At 40.3% G+C, this 26,655-nt stretch overlaps 1 protein-coding gene across 4 annotated transcripts in view; it reads right to left on the bottom strand.

Moving 5' to 3' along the window:
* Window positions 1–26,655, bottom strand: part of ankfn1 (ankyrin repeat and fibronectin type III domain containing 1) — a 110,584-nt gene that overhangs the window by 60,445 nt on the left and 23,484 nt on the right. For 2 of the 4 annotated variants that reach the window (XM_041220366.1, XM_041220365.1), the window contains exon 5: window positions 2,503–2,540. In XM_041220366.1, the coding sequence (XP_041076300.1) occupies window positions 2,503–2,540 (38 nt within the window). Of the gene's footprint in view, window positions 1–2,502; window positions 2,541–2,891; window positions 2,917–26,655 lie in introns of those variants that run through there. The other 2 variants (XM_041220371.1, XM_041220372.1) reach the window with 2 other exon arrangements.

Below are 26,655 nucleotides of genomic sequence, written 5' to 3'. Positions count from 1 at the left end.
TGTTTCGGGGAATTTGTGGCTAATACACAAGCTTATTTGTGCAGTGCCCTCCCTTGCCCCTGTGAGAGGGAAGCAGAAAAAGAAGTAGAAAAAAAACAACTAATGAATAACTTTTTGAAGTTGCCAGCCGTCTACAATACTTGGTCCTACAGTATGCTTTTCTGCCTCAGCTGGGTGACATGCAATACAGGCTTGCTATACTCACCTGTTCTCTCTTGCTCTCCATGCTCTTTAAGCCTGATATCTGCTATTAGCTGCTGTTTTGCTGCTGCTATCATGTATTCTTCACTTTCCACTGTATTTAATGCATTATCCTTTTTTTTTCTTACATAGCGTGTGTGATGCATTTCTCTGTATTTGTAGTATTATGGATTTTCTTGTTGTTATTGCATCTTGTAAAGCACTGTGTGATGGTGGGCCACTATGCTAGGTGCTATATAAAATAAAGATTGGTTGATTGACTGAGCTATTCACTGAACATGATTATCAGCCTGAAGCACATTTACCAATGTAAATGAAATGCTATGAGATGAATAGTGCAGTGCAAGCTAACACTGAAAGGAAACAATACAATTATTAACGACATGCATTTTGTGAGGATTATTCTCAAAGTACAGCAGGTAAAGAACAAGTCAGGGTGAGAACAATGCTGGATTCCATCTTGCCGTTACAAAACCCCTCTTAACTAGGCAGAAGATACTCCCGCCCATGCACTGTGAAGAAGAACTGATTTGTCTTGCAATTCTGGGGGCAGAGGGACAAGAATGCTGCCACCCTCAAAACCTGAACATAGCAAATCCATTGTGATAATTCTGTAATGTGAAGCATCTCACAGTAATTACAGATAACGAAGTGTCGCATGCACCAGTGGCTCTACAGCAATCTGTTTGTTATAAAACATCTCCACAAATCCCTCGTCTTCAGTAACAGTGGGACTTATCATTAAAGTACACACACCAGATCCTAATTAAGACTGCATTTTTTCTGACATTTAACTATTGTAAAAAAAACAGTAATAACTAGTATGATTTCACCCCAAGCAGCAAAATCCCTATTATGAAAATGCTGAGTTAACTTATACTGTGACAATGCAGCAGCAATAGGTATCGTGAATACCAGTCCCTATATGCATAATGAAACAGGATTTACAAACACACTTTAATTGAATGAAGTGCAGCACTGTGTTAGCAGGGCCCATGGAGGCCTGTAATAATTTACAGTGAGTGTGAGAGAGATAACCACATGTTACGAGCAGTGCTGTTAGAATCAGACCCCTGTCGGTGTAATGAGGTTAAAAGCTCTACAAGCACACGTGCAGAGGAGCCTGGGTATTTTGCACAGTGGTTAAGACACTGCTTCCGCCCTGCTACACACGCTGAGGCATTGGCTGACAGGTTTGTCTGCCGGAGTTAATCGTTCTTATAGTTTTTAAATATCAGCCAACTCATCCTCACTGTATTTCTGCATGGTACTTGTGCAGTTTTACCACGCTTTCCCCATGGCTATACTATGTTCTTACCATAGTTTACCCTGGTTTGCCACATTTATAAAGATGCTTACCATGCCCATCTGTGCTTTACAATGCCTACCTATGCTTTGTTACATTTTGCAACGCTCTTATTATGGGAAACTTTAATATGCCCCAGCACCTGTTACCAAATCAGACAGACCAAGAGCTGTTAAAGATGGGAAGAAACTTAATTAACCCATCTTTGCCAGCTGACGCACTGACACAGCTCCTCTCTTTGAACATGAAGAAGTCTGCCAGGACATGAAAGGAAACTGCGTCAGACACAAAGGCGAAGGAAAACACTTAATTAGACCAAAGAGAGGCTGGAGCTGCTGAGAAAAATGGTCCCTTAATGACCTTATAAAGGAAATTAGAGACATCAAAGATATGGACATTAGATAACTGTTTCTTTTTTAAAATTAGAAAATAATTGAAGTGTATGTTATATGTCTGGGGCCAAGGAGGTATTAATACATTCAACAACACTGTATATATAAACATTCAAACTTAAACAGTGTCAGTCTAGCTGGCTAGTTCTTCCATGCTATCTGGAGAAGGCAGAAGCCCAAACATTACAGCTAATTATTAAAATAGTGACCTTTCAGTTTACCAATTACTTTTCTTGTTCATGTACGTATGTATGTATGTATATATATTAGACACACTCATGCATACCACTATGCTTTTCTGCTTCATCAGCTGGGAGACATACAATAACCTCCAGGCTTACTACAGAGCTGTCCATATGGAACATGGCTATCAGCCTCAAGCAGATTTACTAATGTGGATGAAAAGCTATTAAATGAAGTACACAGTATAAACTGCAAGGCCACACTACACTGAACACTGGCGTCACGTTTTCTATTGTCACTTGAGGATCATGGTCAATTAAAAGAACTGGCTCTTGTTTGCTTCTATTATTAATAGTCTATTATCCACACCAGTTTACAAGACAGCAGATTACCAATCATATTGAACGAATATTGACTTACTTTGTTTGAGGTTCGTCTCCATCTGTGGATCCAAGACTCTAAAATAAATGAAAATAATAAGAAGATATGAGGTCAGAAAGGTGTCGTCATAGCAACATTTAATCAATGTCCACAAAATATTTCTTTTTTTTTCACCCATCATTATATTTTTTTATACAGAAACTGTACATTTATTTTAAAAATAATACAAGTTTAGGTGCACTTTGATAATACAATCCTGTGGTTATTTTGATCTTTTATAAAGAGAATGCTAATTGAGAGCCATACAACACTTTATCTGTTTGAGTTAAGCAGGAGTCTGGCTCTGCGCGGTGATATGATCTGTCATCTTTTTGCAGCACACAAGTCGGTCTAAAGAAATGTGGCTAGGAACAAGGCCAGGAGCAAACCTTGCTCTGCAGTGCAGCAACAGAATGAAAAGTGAAAAAGAATCAGAGCATCTTGTTTTTAATCGAAGCTGCTTTAGCACTTTATATCTTTGGGCTGCTGGCAAAAAAATAAATTAAAAAAGAAAACCCAACAACAACGGTTGCTAGGAAACTTGTTTCGAATGCCTCTTACACAACAGGTTTAAGAAACTTGCAATGATTCAGGAAATCAGAAAATAAGTGTTGTGCTGTGCTGAATCCACGAGGACAGAGTGTACAGTCTGTACTGTGAACTGCTGCTCAAGGCTGCATGTAAAATCACGACTCTTCATTTTTCACCCTGACAACTGCCTTTTCATATGAAGCGAATGTGCGAGTAATTAAAAGGACTCTGAATAGAGGAATGTTTGGGCACAAGTACGCTGCACTGGCTCCTCAACTGCATACCAGGAGCCCAAAAGTAACTATAAAGATCTATAACTGAAATGACTGCAGCTGCTGTAGGATTGAGGTCCAGTAAAGGCTGCAGTGAAACGGATATAGGAACAGGCCATGTTCCTCCAGATTATGGTACACTCGACAACTTGTGTTAGGCAGGGCTGGCAGACATACAGCCTCTGTGATTCCGGTACACTTAATGTCCATAGCTACTTTCATCACAACTGGGCTTGCAAAATATATATATATATATATTGTGTTGCTAGTTTTTTTAGGAACATACTCAGACAACCCCTGCTATTACTTTACAAACGCCTGTGTGAATTAACAAGGACTATAAAATGTATGTATATTCTATAGAAATTGCTGCCAGCAGTCGGGTTCATCCTTGTACTGTAGTTCATTTTAATGTTCATTTGTGGGTATTTATTTATGTATTTCTGTGCTCAGGTTGGGTTGTAATAGCCAGGGCAAATTCTTGTTTCTTCATGGATTTCCCCACAGTGCTGAGAGGCATTATATAAGACGATCAGACTTTCCACAGCAGAACTGAAGCCTTCATACTGAAGTAGTCCCTGATTCAAGGCTTTACTTATTTACAGGAGCATGCTATATTAAAATTATGTGTTTTGAGGATGGTCATGTGATGACTCTAGAACAGCATACCCCAATACAAAGAAAAGACTTCATGCAAGATTCCAATTGGCATTTTCATTCCTCGAGCCAGGCATGAGAGTGAGGCTTAATGAACAAATTTGCATATCATTACAAACAATTAGACAAGCGCGATGTGCCTTCCCAGAGACGAGATTAACAGCAACAAATGGATGTTGTTATTATCTATTTGTGTGTGTGTTATGTAGCGCATAGTTGCAGCCCAGCAAAAAAAAAAAAAAAAAAAAAAAAGTGTGCTTATTCATCTCTTCATTTGTTATTTAACCTTTTAAATGCAATTAATAAAATGTGCAGCGGAAAAAAAATGAATACCTATCGGTCATTTATTTAACCAGGCAAGTCATTGGGAACAGATTCTTATTTTCAATGGTGATCTGTCAAACACAATCCTGAACTCACTGACTGAACAGCTCAATGATTGTATCCTTCTATGAAATGTTGCTTTTGCCTTTTCTTCAAAATTAGCCCCTACACCTTTGTCCACTTTATACACAATTGTAACTAATATAGCCAGGCTACAAGAATGAGAGCACTTGTCCCAGTCTATCTAGGCCCAAAAAATGGCACCACAGTGCAATACATTTGAATTTCACAATAGCCAACTACTGTAGTCCCTTAATCCACATTATGAAAACTAACACGTCAAGTTTGATTCATAACAGCAATATTTACATTTGAACGCTATAGATTAAATCCTTAACATCACTTGTGTCTAATAAGCCAGTGTCCTTTATTGATTGCAATAAAAACAGAAAACGTATTTCTGCTTTGTCAGCTGGTTATCGTACCCTTCAAATTCGGTCTGTAATCATTTCAATTTAACAGGCTTGATCCGACACAAACCACAACACAGGCACCAAATCAACTGGCCAGTGATTTCACTAGTACAGGCTTTCTCTGACCTGTGATCTTTTCATGGAAGAAAAGCAAAAGTACACATCGATTTTGTTCAAGATCATGTGAGCCAGCAACAGACTGCATAGCTAAACACACAAACTAAAAAAGACCAGGGCTCTTTCCTTGTAACTATTTCCACAAAGGCGAGATGTGCTTCGCATTCCAGGTGTCTGTGAAAGAGTCCCATTCAATAATCATCCGTAATTCTTTGCGTTTAGCGAGATTCACTTTTGTCAATCACGGCAGCTTCAAGAGCAAATCGCATTTAGTAATCTCTAAAGATTCGAATGCTCCCCTCCAGCTGTTCTCCCATTCATAGAGCAATTAATGCCAGCAGGGGGAGAGAGTGAGAGATAAAGAGGGGAAGTAAATGGCAAGGTTTTTTACCACCCTGATCCCTTCGCAAAGCAAGTGGCTTTATTACACTTCTTGTCTCCTGACAAGCCATTACGAGCAGCAGTCAAACCTGCCAGACTGTTCTCTGTCCACAGAGGGGGCTGCTTGGTTTGTGAAAATGAAAACAACTTAAAAAAAGCAAAACGCGAGCCCATAACTTTGACACACCATCAGGAAGTCATGTCAAACCGAGTCATTACAATAAAACTCATTATACTTACTAATCATGGAATGAGATGGGTTTCTTAGTCTTTAGGCAGTGGGAGTCCTACTAAAACGTATTCAGATCTTTCATAGCGGAGGTCAATATAATAATAAACCCTAGAAGTGCAATCAGCAGCCAGCCTCCCAAATGAACACCAGACAGGTAATCAAATCAACAATAATAGATTAGCTTAGAACACAGTCATACTTAAAAGCAAGAAACAGAAATGTGTGGACTCCTCATAATCCAGCTGTATTATTATACAATGCAATATAACACATGAATATAGAAAACCATTAAAAACCAAGCAGCAAGAGAAAGCACAGACTCTTCTAAAAGCCCTCAAACACAACAGAAAGCATGGCCGTGTTAATAACACGTGAGGCTGTGATTCCAAACAGGAGGCCACTATAAATGAGCAATACATGTTTGATTGATCAATAAATCGATTAATGGATGCGTGGACGCATCTCGAATAGACCGCTGTCTTTAATGAAGTCCTCTAAGAAAAGGTTTGGGCTACTACCTCTCAACTGTGCGAGCCAGACAGAGCCATACTAGAATGGCTTCTTTACTTTCTTCGTTGAAGAGGTTGGTTCAATAAACCAGCATCCCAAAGGGATAAGCTACAGGAGTCCTAGAGTATTTTACAGCACCTTGGATTGCACCCGTCAGTGGATATCCTGGTTTGTGCTGGAAAACGCTCTAAGAAATCCACTTGTGTCTTCATCAACCCCTAGCACCTTAACAACTGTAATCTGCACTCAAATCCCGGCTTTGACAGCCACTAATCCTGTTGCCCTTCTGAACACACTTCATTGTGCATATACAGTTTGTAGGAATAATTGCATTCTATTTTTTTCATTTTGCAAACTGTCTTCATCTTTCCAGGATCTCTTGAGAGAAAAAATGCATCCATAAATCTAAACCAAATGAAAAACATTCAGTAGAGACATCGAGTTCTCACTGAAGCGTGTGTTTTATTATTACCACTGCAATTGAAAATGATATGATGGAACTATGACACTGCAGACCCTGGTAGGTCATAGACAGGGCTTCAGTGTGGAAGGACTCTGGGTTGAAGAAAGCCTGTACAGAGCACGCACAGGCAGGCAGACCGATAGTCCACTCAGACCAAAGCAACAAGAACAGTGCTGGCTCTATGGACACAGTCTCCCAGGGGACCCCATGAACATAGACAGCTCTCCTGCAAAGCCCTGAGTCATGTGTTGCTATTTTAACAGCACTAGTTCTACTGCCATGTGCCACTGCTTCTTGGATCGGCTCCTGGGCACTGACATCTGGAATAGCTTCTTTATTCTTTTTTGGTTTGCTTTGCTTTTTTAATTAAATCAATCATAAGCACACTTGATCAAGTATTCCATGAGAGTGTGTGTGTGGCCTGGTTATGATCATATCTCACTTTTCTACAGAGAGTATTTTTGGTGGGTTTAAAACCACAATAGCATAGAGGCAAGGCCAGTAGGTAATAGCTGGGGTCAATATGACAGCTTAGTTTGGATCATATAGACTAAGACAGGATTAACATAGACCAGTACAGGTAACAGGTAAAGTTAGGGTGGTGGTATTACAATCAGTGCTGTTCAGATCATTAAAATACACCTGAGTCCATCACCCCAGGGGGTAGATTATATATATATATATATAGTGATGGATTGCCCTCTGGTCACACGGATTGCCCCCAGGAAACACCGCAGCGTGTGTTTATTATTTACAACAAAAAGTAAATAAACAAAACAAACCCTAACCCGTTCTCGGACCCTTTCTAAAAAGTTGTCGTTCCTAACTAATAACAAGGCAGGCTAAGCCTCTTGCCTCATCACCAAAACCAAATCGGAATCCAAATACCTGTTTCAGTGTTTGTTTACCAGTAACTCCATAACAAATAATTTCATCTGTTCACTCTCCCAGTCACTAACCAATCTCCTCACATTCTCCCTAATCCAACACCCACAAACACAGAGCTTTTAAACGCTAAACAATTACATTGTTAAAGACAATTGACAAGACATAAATTGAATAATGAACTGGAGCCAAGCCCTGACTCCAGTAGCTTCCACATGGCCCTAATGCCCTAACAATAAGTACTTAGTTTAAACCCGATTTATTTACTTTTAATCTCCCTTATTTAACACACCATTATCATGTACAAGTGTCTTCATTAACCCACCTTTACTTTTTAATCCCAAACACTTCACATTAATTACTTTGTTTACTAACCAGTTAGTTTACATTGTCTTTTCCATTTTTTAATCAACCAATCCCTTACTATATATATATATATAAAACGAGGAGGTAGTGTGGTCCAGTGATTATTGTAAGTGACTCTGCATATAATGCACAGTTCACAGCCTACCTCTGTAAAGCGATTTGTGATGGTGGTCCACTACGAAAGGCGCTATATATATATATACACACACACACACACACACACACACACACACACACACACACACACACACACACACAGTGCCTATAGAAAGTCTACACCCCCTTGAACTTTTTTTCACATTTTGTTGTGTCAGTTCCTCAGAGTTTCATACATTTAAATGAGGATTTTTTTCCACTTATCTACACACCATACTCCACACTGTTAAGGGGAAAAAATTATTTATTAAAATACAAAACTGAATGATCATAAGGATTGCTATTACAAAGGGAGGGGGGCACTTATCCAACCAAACTATTTCAGTTTTTATTTTTAATTAATTTTCTACAAATTTCTAGAATTTTTTTTTTCACTTGGAAATTGTGGAGTAGAATGTGTAGATAATATCTATATATACACACACACACACACACACACACACATATATATATAATTTTTAAAATGACAGCGAATAAATAAACCCATTAATGTACGAGTTTTGACAGCCTTAACGGGGTGGCCTTTGTTTGTTGCTTTCTTGGCAGACTTTTATTCCATTGCATAATTAACCAGGTCTTATGTGTGTATAAAATACATATCAGTGTATTAAAGGAGCCATGAATGTAAACAGTGTCCTTTTGAAAACAGGAGACAGAATAAACCACAAACATGAAGCCCAAAGTGTGAAGTAATTGTTGGAAAAAGTGTTAATGTCTACCTGGAGTTAAAGAAATCCACAAGCTGGCAAATGAACAGCAAACATATGTATTTTATTAAGTAAACAAACGAAAAGAAATATACTGTAAATAAATAATTACCTTAAAATAACTTTAGAATAGGGAATATTTCAAATTCAGGCACGAATGTTTAAAAAGCCACTTCTGAGAATTTCCACAGCTAGTTTTTTCAAATTTTTTTCTTTTAAAATTAATGACTTTACAACTGTACAATACTTATATTTTGCTCCATCATTTTACAACATTTAATGAAACGACAACCAATTTTCCAATATTAAATGTAAGTTTCTATTTATATGTTGACGTATTTTATTTTTCATTTTTATTAGGAGTCATGTCTGCCAGTTTTAAATTAAAACTAATCTCCGCCAAATAGGAAAATGGATACTCACATGCATTACTAGAATAGGAACCCCAAGAAAACCTGCCAAAACACTGTCAGTATTGCTGTCTTACTTGTCACGACTGAAACTGGCTGGGAGATGCAGCTTTTATGTATTGCAGACTGTGAAGCCAAAAAAGAGATGCCAACTCTCCTGTGTAGTACCACACCAAGTGCTGTTGATGTTAAAAAAAATTATCAATAAAAAACGCTATTCAATATAACAGTGCACATTCAGAATAAATGCATAAATAAATAAGAAATCCGGTAAAAACATTAAAAATCCTGATTTCAGTCTGCTTCTACTTGCCCAAAGTAAACTATTTCACTGAAATGATTGTTTTCTGGTGGTAACATGCTGTATGCCATACAGAACCCGTATGCAGGTTAATTGTTCACCTCAAAGCATTCGGATGAATCTTACTAACATGCATGCATTCATGCATTCGTTTCAGTCTTGCTGCAGGAGGTACATTTTACTGTACGGAGATGAGGTTTTCAATTGGAGGAGAGAGAAATTATAAGTGGTTCAGGATTCAGTCTCCCCAGGACAATGATTCCTCTGCAGCTCGCAAGGGAATGGTAGTTCATACCAATAAAAGGACATCATTAAATCTCTGTGTATTAAAGCACTGACGAATACAGACCAACAGAAAAGTTTGAAAGAAGAAGTGACTTTCAATGATATTTCTTCTTTCACCATTTCATAATGTTTCCAATTACTCGCATGGTTCTAATTACAGTTCCTCACACATTCAAACTTTCTTGGTTTGTTGAGCTGCTTGGTTCAGGAGTTGCTCTTCATGGACTCATGCAGGGGCTCATTTGTGCCAGTTCGCGCCGGATCCCAAACCAGTAGCTTTTTGTCTGACAGGCGAGAATTATACAGTTTGCAAATGATTAACCATATGAAAGAAAAACCAAAGAAAAGGAGAAGAAAAACAATGCTTTCCTGATCCTTGAACTGAATGATAAAAGTGTTCTGTTGATCAGATTAGTCACCCTGCTATTGGTATTATTCAAACCTGAAGATTATGTTAAAACACGACTTGGCAAAGGAGGGCTTGCAGCTACTGACACCAACAATAAGGCATGAAACCCACGAGCAGATGAGAAGCATATATAGAAGCTACTGCAAATCAAGGTCACTACATCATTAGGTCCAGAAACAAACATGCTATCCCTCTTCCTTAATTCTAAAAACATGCTATCCCTCTCCCTTAATTATAAAAACATGTATCCCTCTTCCTTAATTCTAAAAACATGCTATCCCTCTCCCTTAATTATAAAAACATGTTATCCCTCTTCCTTAATTCTAAAATCATGCTATCCCTCTTCCTTAATTCTAAAAACACGTATCCCTCTTTCTTAATTCTAAAAACATGCTATCCCTCTTCCTTAATTCTAAAAACATGCTATCCCTCTTCCTTAATTCTACAAACATGCTATCCCTCTTCCTTAATTCTACAAACATGCTATCCCTCTTCCTTAATTCTAAAAACATGCTATCCCTCTTCCTTAATTCTAAAAACATGCTATCCCTCTTCCTTAATTCTAAAAACATGTATCCCTCTTCCTTAATTCTAAAAACATGCTATCCCTCTTTCTTAATTATAAAAACATGCTATCCCTCTTCCTTAATTATAAGATCTGGGCCATTTTTTTTTTTTTTACAAATCAACCCCTGGACATATGTAAATGTGGGCTAGAACAGCAAAAGTGTTCCGGTCAGTACTCCAGTGTTCCGGTCAGTACTCCAGTGTTCCGGTCAGTACTCCAGTGTTCCGGTCAGTACTCCAGTGTTCCGGTCAGTACTCTAGTGTTCCAGTCAGTACTCTAGTGTTCATGTCAGTACTCTAGTGTTCATGTCAGTACTCTAGTGTCAGTACTCGGTCAGTACTCTAGTGTTCCGGTCCGGTCAGTACTCTAGTGTTCCGGTCAGTACTCTAGTGTTCATGTCAGTACTCTAGTCAGTACTCTAGTGTTCCGGTCAGTACGGTCAGTACTCCAGTGTTCCGGTCAGTACTCTACTGTTCCAGTCAGTACTCTAGTGTTCATGTCAGTACTCTAGTGTTCATGTCAGTACTCTAGTGTTCCGGTCAGTACTCTAGTGTTCATGTCAGTACTCTACTGTTCCGGTCAGTACTCTACTGTTCCGGTCAGTACTCTACTGTTCCGGTCAGTACTCTACTGTTTCGGTCAGTACTCTAGTGTTCATGTCAGTACTCTAGTGTTCCGGTCAGTAATCTAGTGTTCTGGTCTGTACTCAACAAACCTGAACAAGGTCCGGTCCCAACAGGGTTGGATCAGGGAGAGTCTGCTGTATGAGTCTACTTCTGCGAGTCTCCTAATCCCACAGGTCTACCTGCTAATCAGGCTGCCTCTGGGACCAGGCTCTTAAGCTTCCAGCCCATTCTCCGCTGCCAGCGTTCCACAGCCCTTCAGACGGCTCTTCCTGGATTACGCTGGCTCCCTCCTCCGTCTGTACGGGTGAGAGGGTTTCACCATTTCCCTTCATAAAGCTGTCAAAGTGTCCCATAAACCACTCTCAGAGGCAATGTTCTGTGATATTCCCACTCCAAAGGCTCAGCGGTTTTTACTTTTCCTTTAAGTGATACGATGCTTTATTTCACAAACCTGAGACACGCATACCCATTCCTAATAAAAGAAAAAGCTACTAGCTGTACTATAATAGACACCAGGGGCATTGTAACCAAGCTGATAGATATGCCTGGCTTGTAAGTACAGACCCTGGGGTCTATCTTAATGATCTTACCAGATTTTACTCTATTTCAGGAATGACATCAAAGAACCAGCCTTGAGGTAAAAAAAAAAAAAAAAACACCAGCGGTATGCATGTAAAAGTTTAGGGGTGTCAGTATCTAGAATCGACGCTTAGATCATCACTTCACCTCTACAAGAGACCCCAGGTTGGGCAGGAGGGCTGCAAAGAGTTCACTGGACTCCAGGCTACCATGAAGCATCTGTGTCCCATCCATGCTTCTACTGGGAAAAGGGCAGCTTTGAAGCCTGCAGTAATTTCCATGCTTCTCATCACCACTCTGAAAGATAATACAGATCTTATATCCAAGATCAAAAAACACGCCCAAATCCTCAAAGTAGAGGTGCTGCACATTGAGTAATGCATCCGTTATCTGGTGTGAGGTTCTTCACTCTGAGTAATGCATTTGTTATCTGGTGTCAAGGTTTATTCAAGGAAAAAACAGGAAGCAAAAGTTCTGTAACCACTCTGAGGAGTCTGCTTTACTATTTTTAAACGTTTAAAGTTAATATGTATATATTAAAGCTCCATGCCATACCATATACATGCAAACATTTCACATTGCATATACTGTACAGCATGTGATAGTAATCCTTAAAAAAATTACAAAATCAAACACACCACTGTTTAGTACACACATTTGAAAAAAAGGAAATCAATGGAATTTTTATTTATAGTGAAAAGCTGCCATGTAAGATTTACAAAACTGTCATCGAGTTACCCAAATCAGCACAAGGTGTGTCATAGAAACTGCTGTGAATTGCTGTCTTCTGTAATCTCTTTTTCCATTGCACGAAGCTATAATGGCCTAATGAATAAAGCCACGACTTGCTAATTTCTTGCAAAAAATGCCCCTGCCATGTGAAAGCTGCTTGTCACTGAAGACATATAAAACAGCAGCTCAGGACGCGAGCTTCAGCAGCCACTTAATATCACAGCCACAAGCACTGCCAGCAACTGTCTGCCAGCAGCACCGAGGCTGCCTCCTCCAGCCCAGGAAGGCAAGCTTGATTATGAATGTGAGCATTGCTGCCCTAATTAGGACTGGGAGAGCTTTAACAACTGTGCTACAGTTTAGCTGCTGACAAATATGAAAAAAAAGCCTTGTTCAAAATTAGCAAAGTGAAGTGAGAAGTTCTAGAAGCCCCGACTGTCTGACCAGCAGCAGTGAAAAGGGTTTAATCTTGGAGGGGTTATTTCAGTTCAGAAGCCCGTTAATATTACCTACAGGAGCCCCCACCCCTCTGTAAAATGAATTATAGTTAGCTATACGTGATAATTAACCAGGCATTAGCAAATACCCTGAGACAGAGGGACTCCTATTTTCTCCCCCGAGCTTTGACTAATAAAAAAAAACAAAACAACAACAACAAAAACGCAAATACATTTCAAATTATCACATTATCATTTAAGATGTGGAATGCTCAGTGCATTGGAAGATTAAAGTAAGCAACAGAATCATTGCAGGAGGGTTTCCTTGCAAAAGCACACTGCAGCATTGTCCTCTGCACCGTTGCCACACTGCTTGAAAAACAAATACAATATGCATTTTACATACAGCGAGACCTGCCGTCATAACAGCATGCAAACAAACACATACCCCGCACACAGGGAGAGCATACTGTACAGTGTACAGTGATTGTGTGGAAAATTAAACAATATGTATACCAGTCTGGCTAGTACCAATCTTGCAACACAGTTCAATCTATATATTTGAACTCAAAGTTACTCTCAGACCCCTCTTAATATTCTTGCATCAGTTGGCTGTATAAAGCATGTTTTCTTTTACACTATGAATGACTCATAAGAACATGCTTCCATAGTATTATTGTTTTAAAACATAATGCGAGTTATATCAGTTCCAGTAACTCTATGGAGCCTGCAATCTTAAAATCACAACGGACTGTATGCCTTTAAACCAGAGTGCCAGCAGAACTCAATTCAAGTTCAATAGTGAATACTGAAAATACACATTAGGCTAACCTTATACTTCTAGTGGAAAAAAAGCAAACCCTGCACTGCCAAAGGGGATCCAGCAAACAAATAAATCATGCTTGGCATTAGAAGAGAACCCAGTTGGGAGGAGATAGTAATTTGCCAGGACAGACACAAACTCCCTTAGATATTACTCTTTATAAATATGTATGGGCTGTCCTAGCTACCTGAAACAAGTATCTAGCGTTTGTTTTATTTTTTATTTTTTCTGTATTAACGAACGCTACCGTCATGCAATAAAACACAGATGCTGTTTTAGGAACAAGAAGGAAAGTTCACCAGCTACATGAAGCCATTTCTTTCTAACGCACGACAACACCCCGTTACAATGTACCTTTTGAAAGAAAAGAAAAACCACAGAGAATGCGGCAACAAAGACATATCTCCGGCTTGAAGAGCGAAATGAAGCCTGGCAGCTCAATTTATGACGAAGAACGGCACACAGCACCGATGAGATACTGCTGAGGAGGACTCCTGGGATAGTTTTATTAAGCCATTAGTCTTGCTTTTCACGGTAAACACGCTTGCTGCAGCAGGTTAATATACCCGAGTCGCTTTTAGTTTTTCTGTATCAATCCTGACAATGCGTCTTCCTAACTAGGAGGGTGTTTATTGATCTACACCCCCAATGCCCCCTCCCCTTTATCACTTATTACAATCAAAATGATTATAACACTGAGGATAGATTGGGCAGGTGCACAGGTTAAGGCAGAAGCTCCTTACAACAGCGCCCACTTTGTGCGGGAGCAGTTGATGCCACATTGAGCTATTACATTCTGATAAGCATTATTGTGGTGTATATACCATAGGAAAAATCAGGCAGTGCATTCTCACAAACCATACTGTGTTGTCAGAAATTATTTAGCTTTGCGAGCTACTTGCTAGAAAATCCTGCCAACAAAACAAAATGAGGGCTAATAAAGGAGACCTCATTGCACACAAAACTACAGCATCACATAGCTTTCTCATCGATCAGGTTAGCTATTGCTTCATACTACACAGACAAGTATTGCCATAGATGTCATTATAGAAAGCGATTGAAGCTGGGTAGCTATCTCTGACTATACCTTGCATGGTGAGTATGTGGGGCATAGGAAGGGGGCAAAAAATGGCAGTGGCAGACAATCTGCACTTCACAGCAGGCCATTAACCTGGAGATGTTTATTCTTATTTCTGATGAACGCTTACTTTATTATTTAACAGCGTGGAGCCTCTCTCCCGCTCAGAGGTCTCAGTGTAATGCATCTCCCCCAGCCTGTAAATCTCCAGTTTGTTTAGGAATAAAGAAGGCACTGCCCCACTGTCAAAACACAGCAACTCACCGCTGCACAAACTGTCTAGGCATAGGCTGTGCAGCACCTCTTCAAAACTCGAGGAGCGTCTGAAGTGACAGAAGTGAAACAGAACGAACGGAATGTAAGGAGACCTCTCAAAACCCTAGAAAAGGCTTCTGTAAAAAGAAACCAAGCCAAACTAATTCCCTAGGAAGAGTGCCCGGTGTAAAAGAGCAGTTCGATAGATTCTAACCCACACAGCTCTGCCTGTCTACACGGTTACATATGATGTAGCAGGCTCGATCTGCAGTCCTGCACTCAGCAAGCAGGTCTTTCCATCAAAGGTGCTCTCAACCACTGCCTTAGTGCAACCATTGCTGAGTACTTCCTGTAAATCAACAGAAAGATGTCATGCAATACAAAAGGTGGGGAATGTGGTCTCAGAAAAGTCAGCGCTAAAACATGGAGCCCTGCAGATCCTCTGGGAATCACTGCGGTGGGCCTTACACAGGGGCGTTTAGACAACTTGTTTCTCTCTCCAAATACCTGGACAGTGTGAAATACTTCATGCATGTATACATGAGGCTTGGGTGACAAACGTAAACTGACACACAGAGACATCTTACTGCTGACAGTCCCCCATGTGAGAAAGTAGTCATGAAACAGCAAAAGTGCCTGTTCCAGCATTATTTTCCTTAACTATTAAAGACTGGTGCTGTATTCCCAACAATATTCAACTACTAAAGTATTTATGATTGTATAATATCATAAATAATATACTACAAAAAGACTACCCAGGAAATCAGACAGGCTGACAACTAAAACAGTTTTCTCCGAGATCCTGAGCTTTTCAACAGTTAGGTGAAATTGTTCCAATGCAAAGATTTGGACAATGTTATTAAACGTCTGCACACAGATAATCCGCTTCCCTGGAGAAATGAAGATAACAAATCTGCTTGTCAGTGTAGAAAGGCCTGACATTAACCCAACAGGAGACAGAAAATAAATAAAATAATAACCCTGCTAGTGTGGTAAAGAGTGTAAGATCGCCCCCTTTTGGTCATTTGTTGGACATACAACCCCCCCCCCCCCCCCCCCCACCCCATAATTACAAACTATGTCCAAATAAAATGTGCAGCTCATTTGAAGTTTAGTGAGTCGAACTCTTCGACTCTTAGGCAGTCTGCAGGTCTGATTAAATTGAGAGACATGCAAGAATTATCCATTGCCTGCCAGAAACCACGGAGGAGAGTCAGAGGCGAGGTAAACACAAGGAGCCCTCGCAGGAATGCAGACTTGTGTGAGGCCACAGGAGAGACAAAATGACATCCCCTCACAGAAATAAGAGCTCAATACATATAAATAGAAAATGAGAAGAACAACAGAAAGAAAAGGGAAACGGATTTAAAAGAAAACATCAGTCCGCACACTGGTCTGAGCACTATCTATAAAAGTACTTTGAAACTAAACTGGCACAAATCCCATTCAGGTGTTTCTCAATATATCAGGGGCATCTCTTGTACCAGTTCATCAATATTTTAGGAGGTGGAATGCACACATGGGCATACACATACACACACACATACACACGCATGCACACACACACGCATGTAAAGCAACACTTTTCCGATTGCTTGTTCTTTTTAGAAGGCTCTGGTTATGCAATGCTGTCCTACTGCTTTGGTTCTTTGCTAAATCAACAACACATTAAAAATGGAGCCCTTTTTCTCCCCTTTTCTTTTTTTGTTTAACCTTGGCTCTGGTCACTGATAGAATACACTGCCTTAAATCACCATCACAGAACTTTATTATGCAATGCAAAGCTCTTGCCAACACAGCCTCGTTGTTTTTTCTTTTGCTGGTGCTGCCTGCTGACCAAAAACAATTCAATAAAAAGTTGTTTTTTTCTAATAAAAACTTGCATTATCTTTCATGACGTGAGCAAATAAAACAGTCCAAGCAAACATCTGTCAGGATCCCAATAACAGCGCATCAATAAAGAGTTACTGTGCTTGCTTAAAAACTGTTACAGCAGGGAGTCTGTTTACATTGAGTAATGTGATTAAAACTCTACACAACGGTTAACTGTCACGCTGGTTGTAAAATAACTCGTGCAACTATTCTAAAAAGTAGTCAGTTTGCATTCAAAAAGGATGGAAAAAGACCTGCATTGACACTCAGCTGTCCGCTGTGAAAATGATGTGCAGGAAAGCACAATCAGTTTTTTCTCATCTTTTTCCCAAATGTTTTTGCCCAGACTACATTTAAACTTGCCATCAACTCCCTTCCCCGGTTCATTGATTTCAGATTTTCTTAGCTGCGTTCTGTGAGCTCTCTTATTAGCTTTCCCTGTTTAATGGTTGGTGTCCTGTCAGGATTACATACTGTTCAGCATGACTACTCTTCGCCAATTTCGACATGCATTCATCTAGCACATCATTAAAAGGATTTATAGGAAGTGCTTATCAGCACGTTCCTTTAGCTCAGGACAGCATTGTGTTTTGTTGCAGAAGGTTCTGGATCCAATCCCCAGGCTGCCCTTTCTCCCTGCCTGTCCCTGGACAGATTCAAGCGTATGCACACGGTGCCTGGTGATCACTGTCCTTGTGTGTAGTGCAGGTCTACACTGGGTGTATGAAGTGGAGTCGATGTCACTGCTTAGCCTCTTGGCTTTTGTTACAAGAGCTTTTTTTCTGGTACTGGGTACAATGAACTGTGGAAATCACAGAATGGCTTAGTGGAAATTCCTGGACAAAGAAGCAAGGCGGAGTAAAGCAGTGCTCAGAAGTTGGAGACAGGAGCCCAGCAGGTATAAGAAAGGCAGCACACTAATCTATGAATATTGGAAAGCACATCTGCTATTAAGGCGCCGTAGCTCAATTCAGAGAAACTTGTCTTCGAAATTGGATTAAACTCCAACACTGGTGCCTCCGACAAGATTACTTGCACCTCCCAAATCAGTCTAAAAATGTGTATCCCCGCTTGAAACAGGCGTTTCGATTCTTTCAGCGCTTTCTGCAGGATCTCGAAGGATTTATTTCGGGTAATTGAGGCCACAGGCTAACTGGTTGGCATTATGTGAGACACAACGGGGTTTGTTCTCAATAAGTGGCAGCCAATAGGCTATTTCTACCCCCTCCCTGTGTTGTGAATCTGAGTTTCTCCCATCCTCAGTCGCTCCCTGTATTAGTAACCTGTTCCTCCCCAATTCCATCCTCTTTTCTCTATAGTACAGCGTGCTCATTCTGGAAGCAAAAGGACACATACAGATATTAAAAGGTGAAATCTGCCCAGCAACACATTCTGTCGTTATAACATCAAAACAGAGCAAAAGACCGCTGGCTTTGTTCAGCAAAAGAAAAAAAAAACAGAGAGTTGTAATCGGTGTAACTGTGGCCTCTTGCTTTGAGGAGCATCAGCGCAGAGTCAGGTGATTATTACATTCACCAGCGTGTGCTACACATTTACAAAGTGAAGTGCAGCAAAACCCTGGCAACATGAACCCTGTACTGTCACCTCACTCAGACTCTAAAGTGTAAAAAAAAAGGTTGAGATACCCTGCTGGGTACTTGCGTCATTACCCCCTGCTTATTACTGCCACTTACACAGACACAAAAAAACAAGAGCATGCATCTCACTGTGGGTTAGGACGGTCATCCATAACGGTAAAACACACAAGTCAGAAGATGTACGGTAGTATTAGAAAAGAAACCAAGTTGTGCATTTAGTCTGTGCACTGTATGGTTGTTTAGAAACAGAGAAACGCAATCAATCCAATGGCAAATGTTACAGTGTCTTTTTCAATGGTTGTGTATGGATGATTTGGAATAGCTATGTATGTATGTACTGTTAACTCATAAGCTTTGTTTTATTAAGTCACATGTAGCTACTCATTTTGCCAGGAACTACTGATTTAAGGCATATCTGCCAAAGCACAAAACCAATCAAGCAACGGAAATTCTTCTTTTTGTCCCAAGTCACAGTCCCTGTAACTGACCTTTGTTATGGCTGCACCCACACACACATTCTAAATGACCTTTTCTGCATGCCTCTTTGCACACACTCACACAGATAAAGAAATGAAATGGAAGAAAAAGGAAAGTGCACTTTAGGTATTATGGACGCTGCATCTGACTTGAACTAACCACCTCACATTAAAGTGTCTGGAACTCAAAAAACAGGTCCATGCATTCTGCCATGCACAGCCACTGACAGGGCTCATGTGCAGTTTCGAAAGAAGCACATGTTTTAGCAAACTTGCATTTTCATTTTAAAACACTACAGCATACTAGCTTAAAGAAATCTCTGTTTGCAAGCCATGCTTTTAGACTGCCTGGAACCTGTCCCCACCCCTTCACTGGCTTCCTTCCTGTCAATAACCAATCAGCTGCTTCCCCTATTCACTGACATGCTTTCCTCCAGTAACATGCTTCGACCCAAAAGATACAACTAGGGTGAAATTACCAAGGAAGTAAAGCAGGAGCACACTTCCTGGAAGGCAAGGCAAGCAAACTGAATACTTTCTTAAGTGCAGTACCAGATGTCTGTGTTGTTTGCAATAGCGTGCTTCTTTACAAAATGCTATGGGGCCGTTTTTCTTGTAACACCTTTAAAGAAATATTAGTAAAATTTATGAACACATCCAATAACATTTATAGGGTTCCCCAACACAACTCTGTGCCATTCCAAGGGGTGGAATGAAAAGTAATTTACCAGAGATGAGAGTCACAAAGAATTCAAATGTGTTGCTGGCAGAACATGTAACACGTAATGCATTATTCAATTTGTAGTATTCACAAAATAAAAACCTCTCTCAATTATTTATTTTACTGCTGATTTAAACCCAAATCTAACACTCTTTAAACATTTTAACATCGGCACTGATTTGTGTATATTTCATGAGCTTTGCATGAGATGAAAGCAGTCTCTATGACTTCACACATATTTAGCTACAGTTACCAGTAACAGCTGCCATTGCTTTTAATATGTCACGCATTCCATAACCTCTTGCACTCGAATGTCAATCCAATATCACATGCTTTACTGCCTGATCCTTTTAGCCACCCCAACTTACAATTAGTAAATAAAAAATGGATTATAGCAGCAGATTCAATTTCTTTCTCACTTAAAAATAGAGAGAAAATCCTAACATCCACCTGAACAATGCTTCGAGCGATAAAAAAATAAAAACCTTAAATGTTAATGATATTATCTCCCTACGATGGCTGTAAAGTACAAACATTACTAGATTACTAACAGTACCATGAGAAAGATAATCGTACGCACATGTAAAGATAATTACAGACAGAAAGAGTTTCCAGCTTACATCACTGATTCTTTACTCTCATAGTGGCACACAGGTCATATATAAAGCCATACAAACAATTCCACGGCTCTGTGCACCCAGTATCCATACCAACAAGTGTCTACATAGACATCACTTTATTGTCCGTCCGTCCTCCTGTCCATCCATCCGTCATTCTTCATCCAGCACCTCTGACCCTGTTCTGTGAAAACGCCACAAAAAACATCTAAGACTTGGTGAAAAACAGACTCAACTCCTGGAAAGATGGTCCAGAAACTTGTTAAAAACAGATTGCAAGTTTCTGAGTGGGACGCATTTAGTCAAAACAATCAACACTGCAGTTCAAATTTGTTTAGTGATCCCAGTTGGAAAGCAGAAATAAAAAGTGGTTTCTCTTGAAACCTTGAGATTCAAACCAAGCACACCTACTTATACTGTGTCCTGCTACAGCTGAATTGGGTTTCAGATAAGACTAGAGCTTCATTTTATTAGCAGCTGCAGGTTGAAAGCATCCATTTTTTGAACATACCAGTGACTAATGACTGTGTTTTACGAGAGCAAAAACGAGTGCGGAAGAAACTGCATTAGCCTCGGTGCCACAGGAATTTCTATTGACTGGAACGTGTGACAGTTAAGACAGAAATCCTAAAACTAACCCTAACCCTAACTATCTGGAGTTATGAGACCCGGTGGTTAGGAGTTGAATGCTCTCTCTTGAATGATTTCCACAACTGAAGCATACTTTCAAGGATAACCTGAGCACAGCTGCCTCAGTTGCGTCCATCTTGTCCTCATCTTGTCCTCATCTTGTCCATTTCTTTTTTGATATGTCTATGTTGACTTCACCAGAGTTCTGCTCTTCAGTTCCAGTTGCCTGTCAAGGCTAGATCAGCCCAAGTGGTTTTAAAGCAGTAAGAGCTACTTTGTGCTCTACACGAGAGGCGTCTTAGCAAGTGTGACAGCAATATAAACAGGGGCTCGTTTTGACAGCATGGCGCCAGCATGTTCAAGTTGCCTGTTGGGGTGCTGTCCTTGGTCATCTCTCTCCTGGATATCTGGGCGAGCAGCTTGAAGTCTTTCTTTCTTATCTGCAATTGCTGCCTGCTCTAATAAACAAGACTTGCAATTGACCTGACTGTCTCTGAAGCCTTTCCTGCAAATGGAATGATAAATTGAAGCTGACCTAACTGGCTATCCCTCGTGTGTATACATGTGAATGAATTAATTATGACATAGCTCATTAGGTAACAGTACTCCACACAATAGAATCTTTGAGATTGAAATAGATAGTGGTGTTTGTCTCTATGGAACAGCTACTACAAGACTCTAGTCTGGGGAGTTTGAGATGAAAAACGTGTTGATTAATTGGCCCACAGAGTTTAGACATGTTGAAACAAGCATTATTCTGAATACAAAGAAATCACAGCAGCGCTGTGGAACAGGAAGCAGCTTTCATTTGCTGTAAAAGTAATGCTCTCTGACATTAGCATCTCTCCAACAGCACCATTGAATAGAAAAAGACATTAAACCCCTGATGCATAATCATTGGCATTCACAAAGTGTGCACATCTACTCCCAAACAACCTTTGAAAAGAATACCCTGTCACCATGAGGTGTATTCTGTGATGGATCTATAAAGTGAATCATTGTGTTGTTTTGTTTTTTTTGTAAGTCCCACAGAGCCTTAATTTTGTGAACAAACTCAAGCCAAATATGTACAAGCTTTTGAGATGTTGCAAGTGGATTCCACCTGCATTGATTTTCCAAACTGAGTCACCTCCCACTAAAATCAAATGCATTTCCAGTTAATGCAATTCTAAAAAAAACACGGATCCATCCATTAGGTAAGAGTTTCTATTGCATCCAATGATCTGTGCATGGGACGCACTTCTTGTTGAGTGAATTAGGAACCAGCTCTGTTCATAATGATCGTGTGTGCTGTACTGCATAGCTACGCAGAATAATGTTTGTCACTCGTGTGACCAGTTATCTGCATTAAACTCACCACAAAAAGAGAAAGCTACAAAATAGAGATGCATGAAATTCCCTGGGTTACGGTACTGGCAGATATTATACTAGTGTTAAGTGTGTATTGAGCTCTGAAGTTCATTTACAAATGCTCATGTGGGCAATGTGTTTTGGAAGCGCTTTTATATCATATTGGGAATTGGATTTAGGCATGAACATGTGTTCTCCGGCCACATCCTTGGTGTATGTGTTTGTACGCACAGAATGGCCACTGTATAACCCCAGATTCAGAGTGTCACATAAGACTTGAAGCCTTTACTGAAAATCCGAATACAAAATGTTTGAGCATGCAACATTCACAGAGAAATGCTGCATCCACCGTGAAACTTCTAAAGATAAAAAGAGAACTACATTCAGCCATGCAGGGACCCTGGAGGTCATTCTCCTTGTTCTGTTAATAATATATAATTCCCAATTATAATTTCCAAGTAGAGAACAGGCTGCTCCACATGTTTTCTGAGAATTTCACCCCTTTTATTCAGCGTGGCTTGAAGACTCGCAGCGTCTGGGAATCTAGCTTCCAACAATGACACTGAAACTAGTACCCTCAACCTTCCATATCCATACTATAAAGGAAATTACCTCTTAATTACTAAGCTATCCAAACTGACCATGGATGTTGCTAAGTGAGCTTGTAACCGTTTTCAATCCCAGGCAGGCTGTATCTAGTAGGGGACTGACAACACGTGGGTTCCTACGTGGGGTTGTGACATGAAGTATTGATTCTGGGTCACAATCAGGCACTCTCTGCAGTGTTACATGCAATAGTTTCAAAATGATTCCCTGTTGATTAAGAGATTTCCTGAAACCAACAACATTTTCACATTTATTACGAATCCAAATACAAATCTGAATTCAAGTTCAATTCTACTATCAGCCAGTATCAGAGACCGCATCCTATCAGCCAGTATTAGAGACCACATCCTATCAGCCAGTATCATAGACTGCATCCTATCAGCCAGTATCAGAGACCGCATCCTATCAGCCAGTATCAGAGACCGCATCCTATCAGCCAGTATCAGAGACCGCATCCTATCAGCCAGTATCAGGGACCGCATCCTATCAGCCAGTATCAGGGACCGCATCCTATCAGCCAGTATCATAGACCGCATCCTATCAGCCAGTATCATAGACCGCATCCTATCAGCCAGTATCAGAGACCGCATCCTATCAGCCAGTATCAGGGACCGCATCCTATCAGCCAGTATCAGAGACCGCATCCTATCAGCCAGTATCAGAGACCGCATCCTATCAGCCAGTATCAGAGACCGCATCCTATCAGCCAGTATCAGAGACCGCATCCTATCAGCCAGTATCAGAGACCGCATCCTATCAGCCAGTATCAGAGACCGCATCCTATCAGCCAGTATCATAGACCGCATCCTATCAGCCAGTATCAGAGACCACATCCTATCAGCCAGTATCAGAGACCACATCCTATCAGCCAGTATCAGAGACCGCATCCTATCAGCCAGTATCAGGGACCGCATCCTATCAGCCAGTATCATAGACCGCATCCTATCAGCCAGTATCACAGCAGCATTCTAGACCAGCTGTTCTCAAAGTAGGGTCCAGGAAGGTCCACAATGGTTGCTCAGGGGGATCCCCAGAATATTTTGGAAACACTCTTTTTGATAAAACAACATATCTATTCAATGTGCATGATCTTTCAAAGCTGTGGTGAGATGCGATATACCCGGACATACCCTGACTTTGTCTGTTCACACAATCTCAAATTATGTTGCACATGCTTCCAAAAGCATCCCAAGGTCCCGAGCAAGAAGAACGTCAAAAGCTCCTAAAAATTCCTAACTGTGTTACGCTAGATACGTGGTCGACAGAGTGTAGATACGGTGTGCTTGTGCAGGTGTAAACACAGCGGTGTACAGAACAGTTCTATCAGAGCATCTTCTGCTCCGACATTGGCTTCTCTGTCATGCAGTTAATTAACAAACGAAAAAAAAGGATAGAAGACAAGATATGTACCCAGTCCTGGTCAAACCTGTGGATTTGTGATGCCTTCATTAATCCTACAGACTGAATCTGCCCAACGCATTACCTCTTCGCTTTACTCTTTTTCATTAGTTCTGAAAGCAGGCACGTTTAGCAGGAATAAAGAAATCAATGCGAGTTAGGGGGCAAGCCACCCATCTTTGTCATCTTCAGGCATAGAAAGCTTAAAAACAAATGTTGTCATTTCAAATAAATCTATACCAGGAAGACACCCAAATAAATAAAACTGCACAGTTTAAATCGGCCAACTAAGAACACACAGATAAATCCTATATTGTGACATGGTTCAAAAATAGCCTTTTTTCCCCACTCTCTCGCACTGCAGACTGCAATCAAGACATAGCTGACTATATATTTTTTGTCAGACGGGGCCCAGCAATTCATGCAGACTTTTTGCTTGTTGAATGAAGCTTTGTTTAACAGAGAGATGAATGGATGAAAGTCAAACATTATCTTTAACAGCTACGCCTATCCAAAATATATAAATGCATCAAATCCTCTAGCAGTCTGCCATCTAGTTGATTTTTGAGTTCCTGAGTAGGAGCACTTTCAGACAATCTTGTGTCTTTATATGTTTGTAAAAAGAGCATTCATTACCACAGCAGCCGGCCACACAATATTGTCCCTCTATAATATATTCCCTTCTACGGGCCAGTGCATCATCAACCGGCAGAAAGTTTTTGGCAATTCAGACAAGCATGTTCCTAAAAACAGAACAAGTCAAACAGCGTGTGTTTAGACAGCACGTTTCCAGAGCATCTGAATGCTTTTAAAACACGGCTACGATATAAATAACAGCTCGTTCTCAAACAGCAGAGATCCATGAGCTGACATATTTATGATCCATCTATGTCTATCTTTTTTTCCCGCATATAAACGAGCAAGGGAACAGTCCTGTAATGCGTCACCCTTACTTCTGGTAGACGCACATTTAAAAAGGCAATTAGAAAAAGCACTGAACCTAATGAGTGAGGACAACGATGTGTAGATACTGATTATCAACTTGCTAAGCGTGCTTCTGTGCTCCAGTTCAATTGCTTGTTTATTTAACACAAACAACCTACTGGTATCCAGGATGTGAAAATCACCAATAGACTTCAGCAGTTGTGCCTGGCCGGTGCTACAACGTACAGTCATTTCCAAGCAAGCATGACTGTGCAGACTTGGGTTACATCCCTTGTAATGCACACCTCCTGTATACGAGACTAGCAAAAACACAACAGTCTACTATAGCCAGAGCGGACTGCAAGCCTCATATAAAACACGATTGTGCCCTGGCCTCTACTGTACTTGTGACGATAAACTGCAAAAGATTATTAAATGTCATTCACACAGATCATACTGTAAATGCAGTCTGTCTCAAAGATAAAAGGCATGGCGTTTCTATTCCTTATAAAAGAGGAACCATTTAATAACAAATGGTTCTTCCATTGCCCCTAAATCAGGGTTGTCCAATCACTGTAAAATGATTTCTCTCTCTTCACGTCACACCTGTCATTCACTCACTGCGTGGCCTACCTGTCGTACCTGTTGTGTTGAATGAACACCAAGGTGTGTATGAACCCGAACCCTGTGCCACTAATCTGGTGTATTCCATCTGAACCAACAATGTGTTTTGTTTTTTTTTACCACTACTTCAGGAGGGTATCTTGGGACAACACTAAAACACTCAGCATTAAAATCAGATGTTCTGGGGAATCTAACTAGTACACTGCCCACTGCCTGCACTTTGAAATCCCATATCACTTAAACTTGAGATCAGCGAGTCTTCAATCTGGCTTTACACGACTTAAAAAAGTAAAAATAAACTAACACCAGGAAGACAACCAAATAAATAAAACTGCGAGTTTAATTGGCCAACTAAGAACGCACTGATACATCCTATATTGTGACATTTTAGAGGCTTAAGCCATAATAGCATCAAATGTTTTGAGACGACATGAAGCGATATGAAGAAAAAAACAGGCACACCTGCAAATCGATTCCATTTGATCAGTTCTAAGGGGACCTTCGGACAGTTTAACTGGGCTTCATTTAAAGCAGGTGAAGGTTCCTATAGATGGGGGTAATATATTGCATCCTCCTGCTCCAGCGCAAAAGCTCTTTACCGAAAAGTAATTAAGTGATTGTACCCAATAATCCTGCTTCTGTTGCAGGCACCTAGGAAAAGATGAGACACTGTTTGGTTTAATTCATTACACTCCTTCAGAGAAGAATAAACCACAACAGCCACTACATTAATACTGTACATGGTTGTAATATAAACTAT

This window comes from Polyodon spathula, chromosome 20, assembly GCF_017654505.1.
Source record: "Polyodon spathula isolate WHYD16114869_AA chromosome 20, ASM1765450v1, whole genome shotgun sequence".
Classification (NCBI taxonomy): Eukaryota; Metazoa; Chordata; class Actinopteri; order Acipenseriformes; family Polyodontidae; genus Polyodon; species Polyodon spathula.
This window is presented reverse-complemented; position numbering and strand designations above follow the sequence as displayed.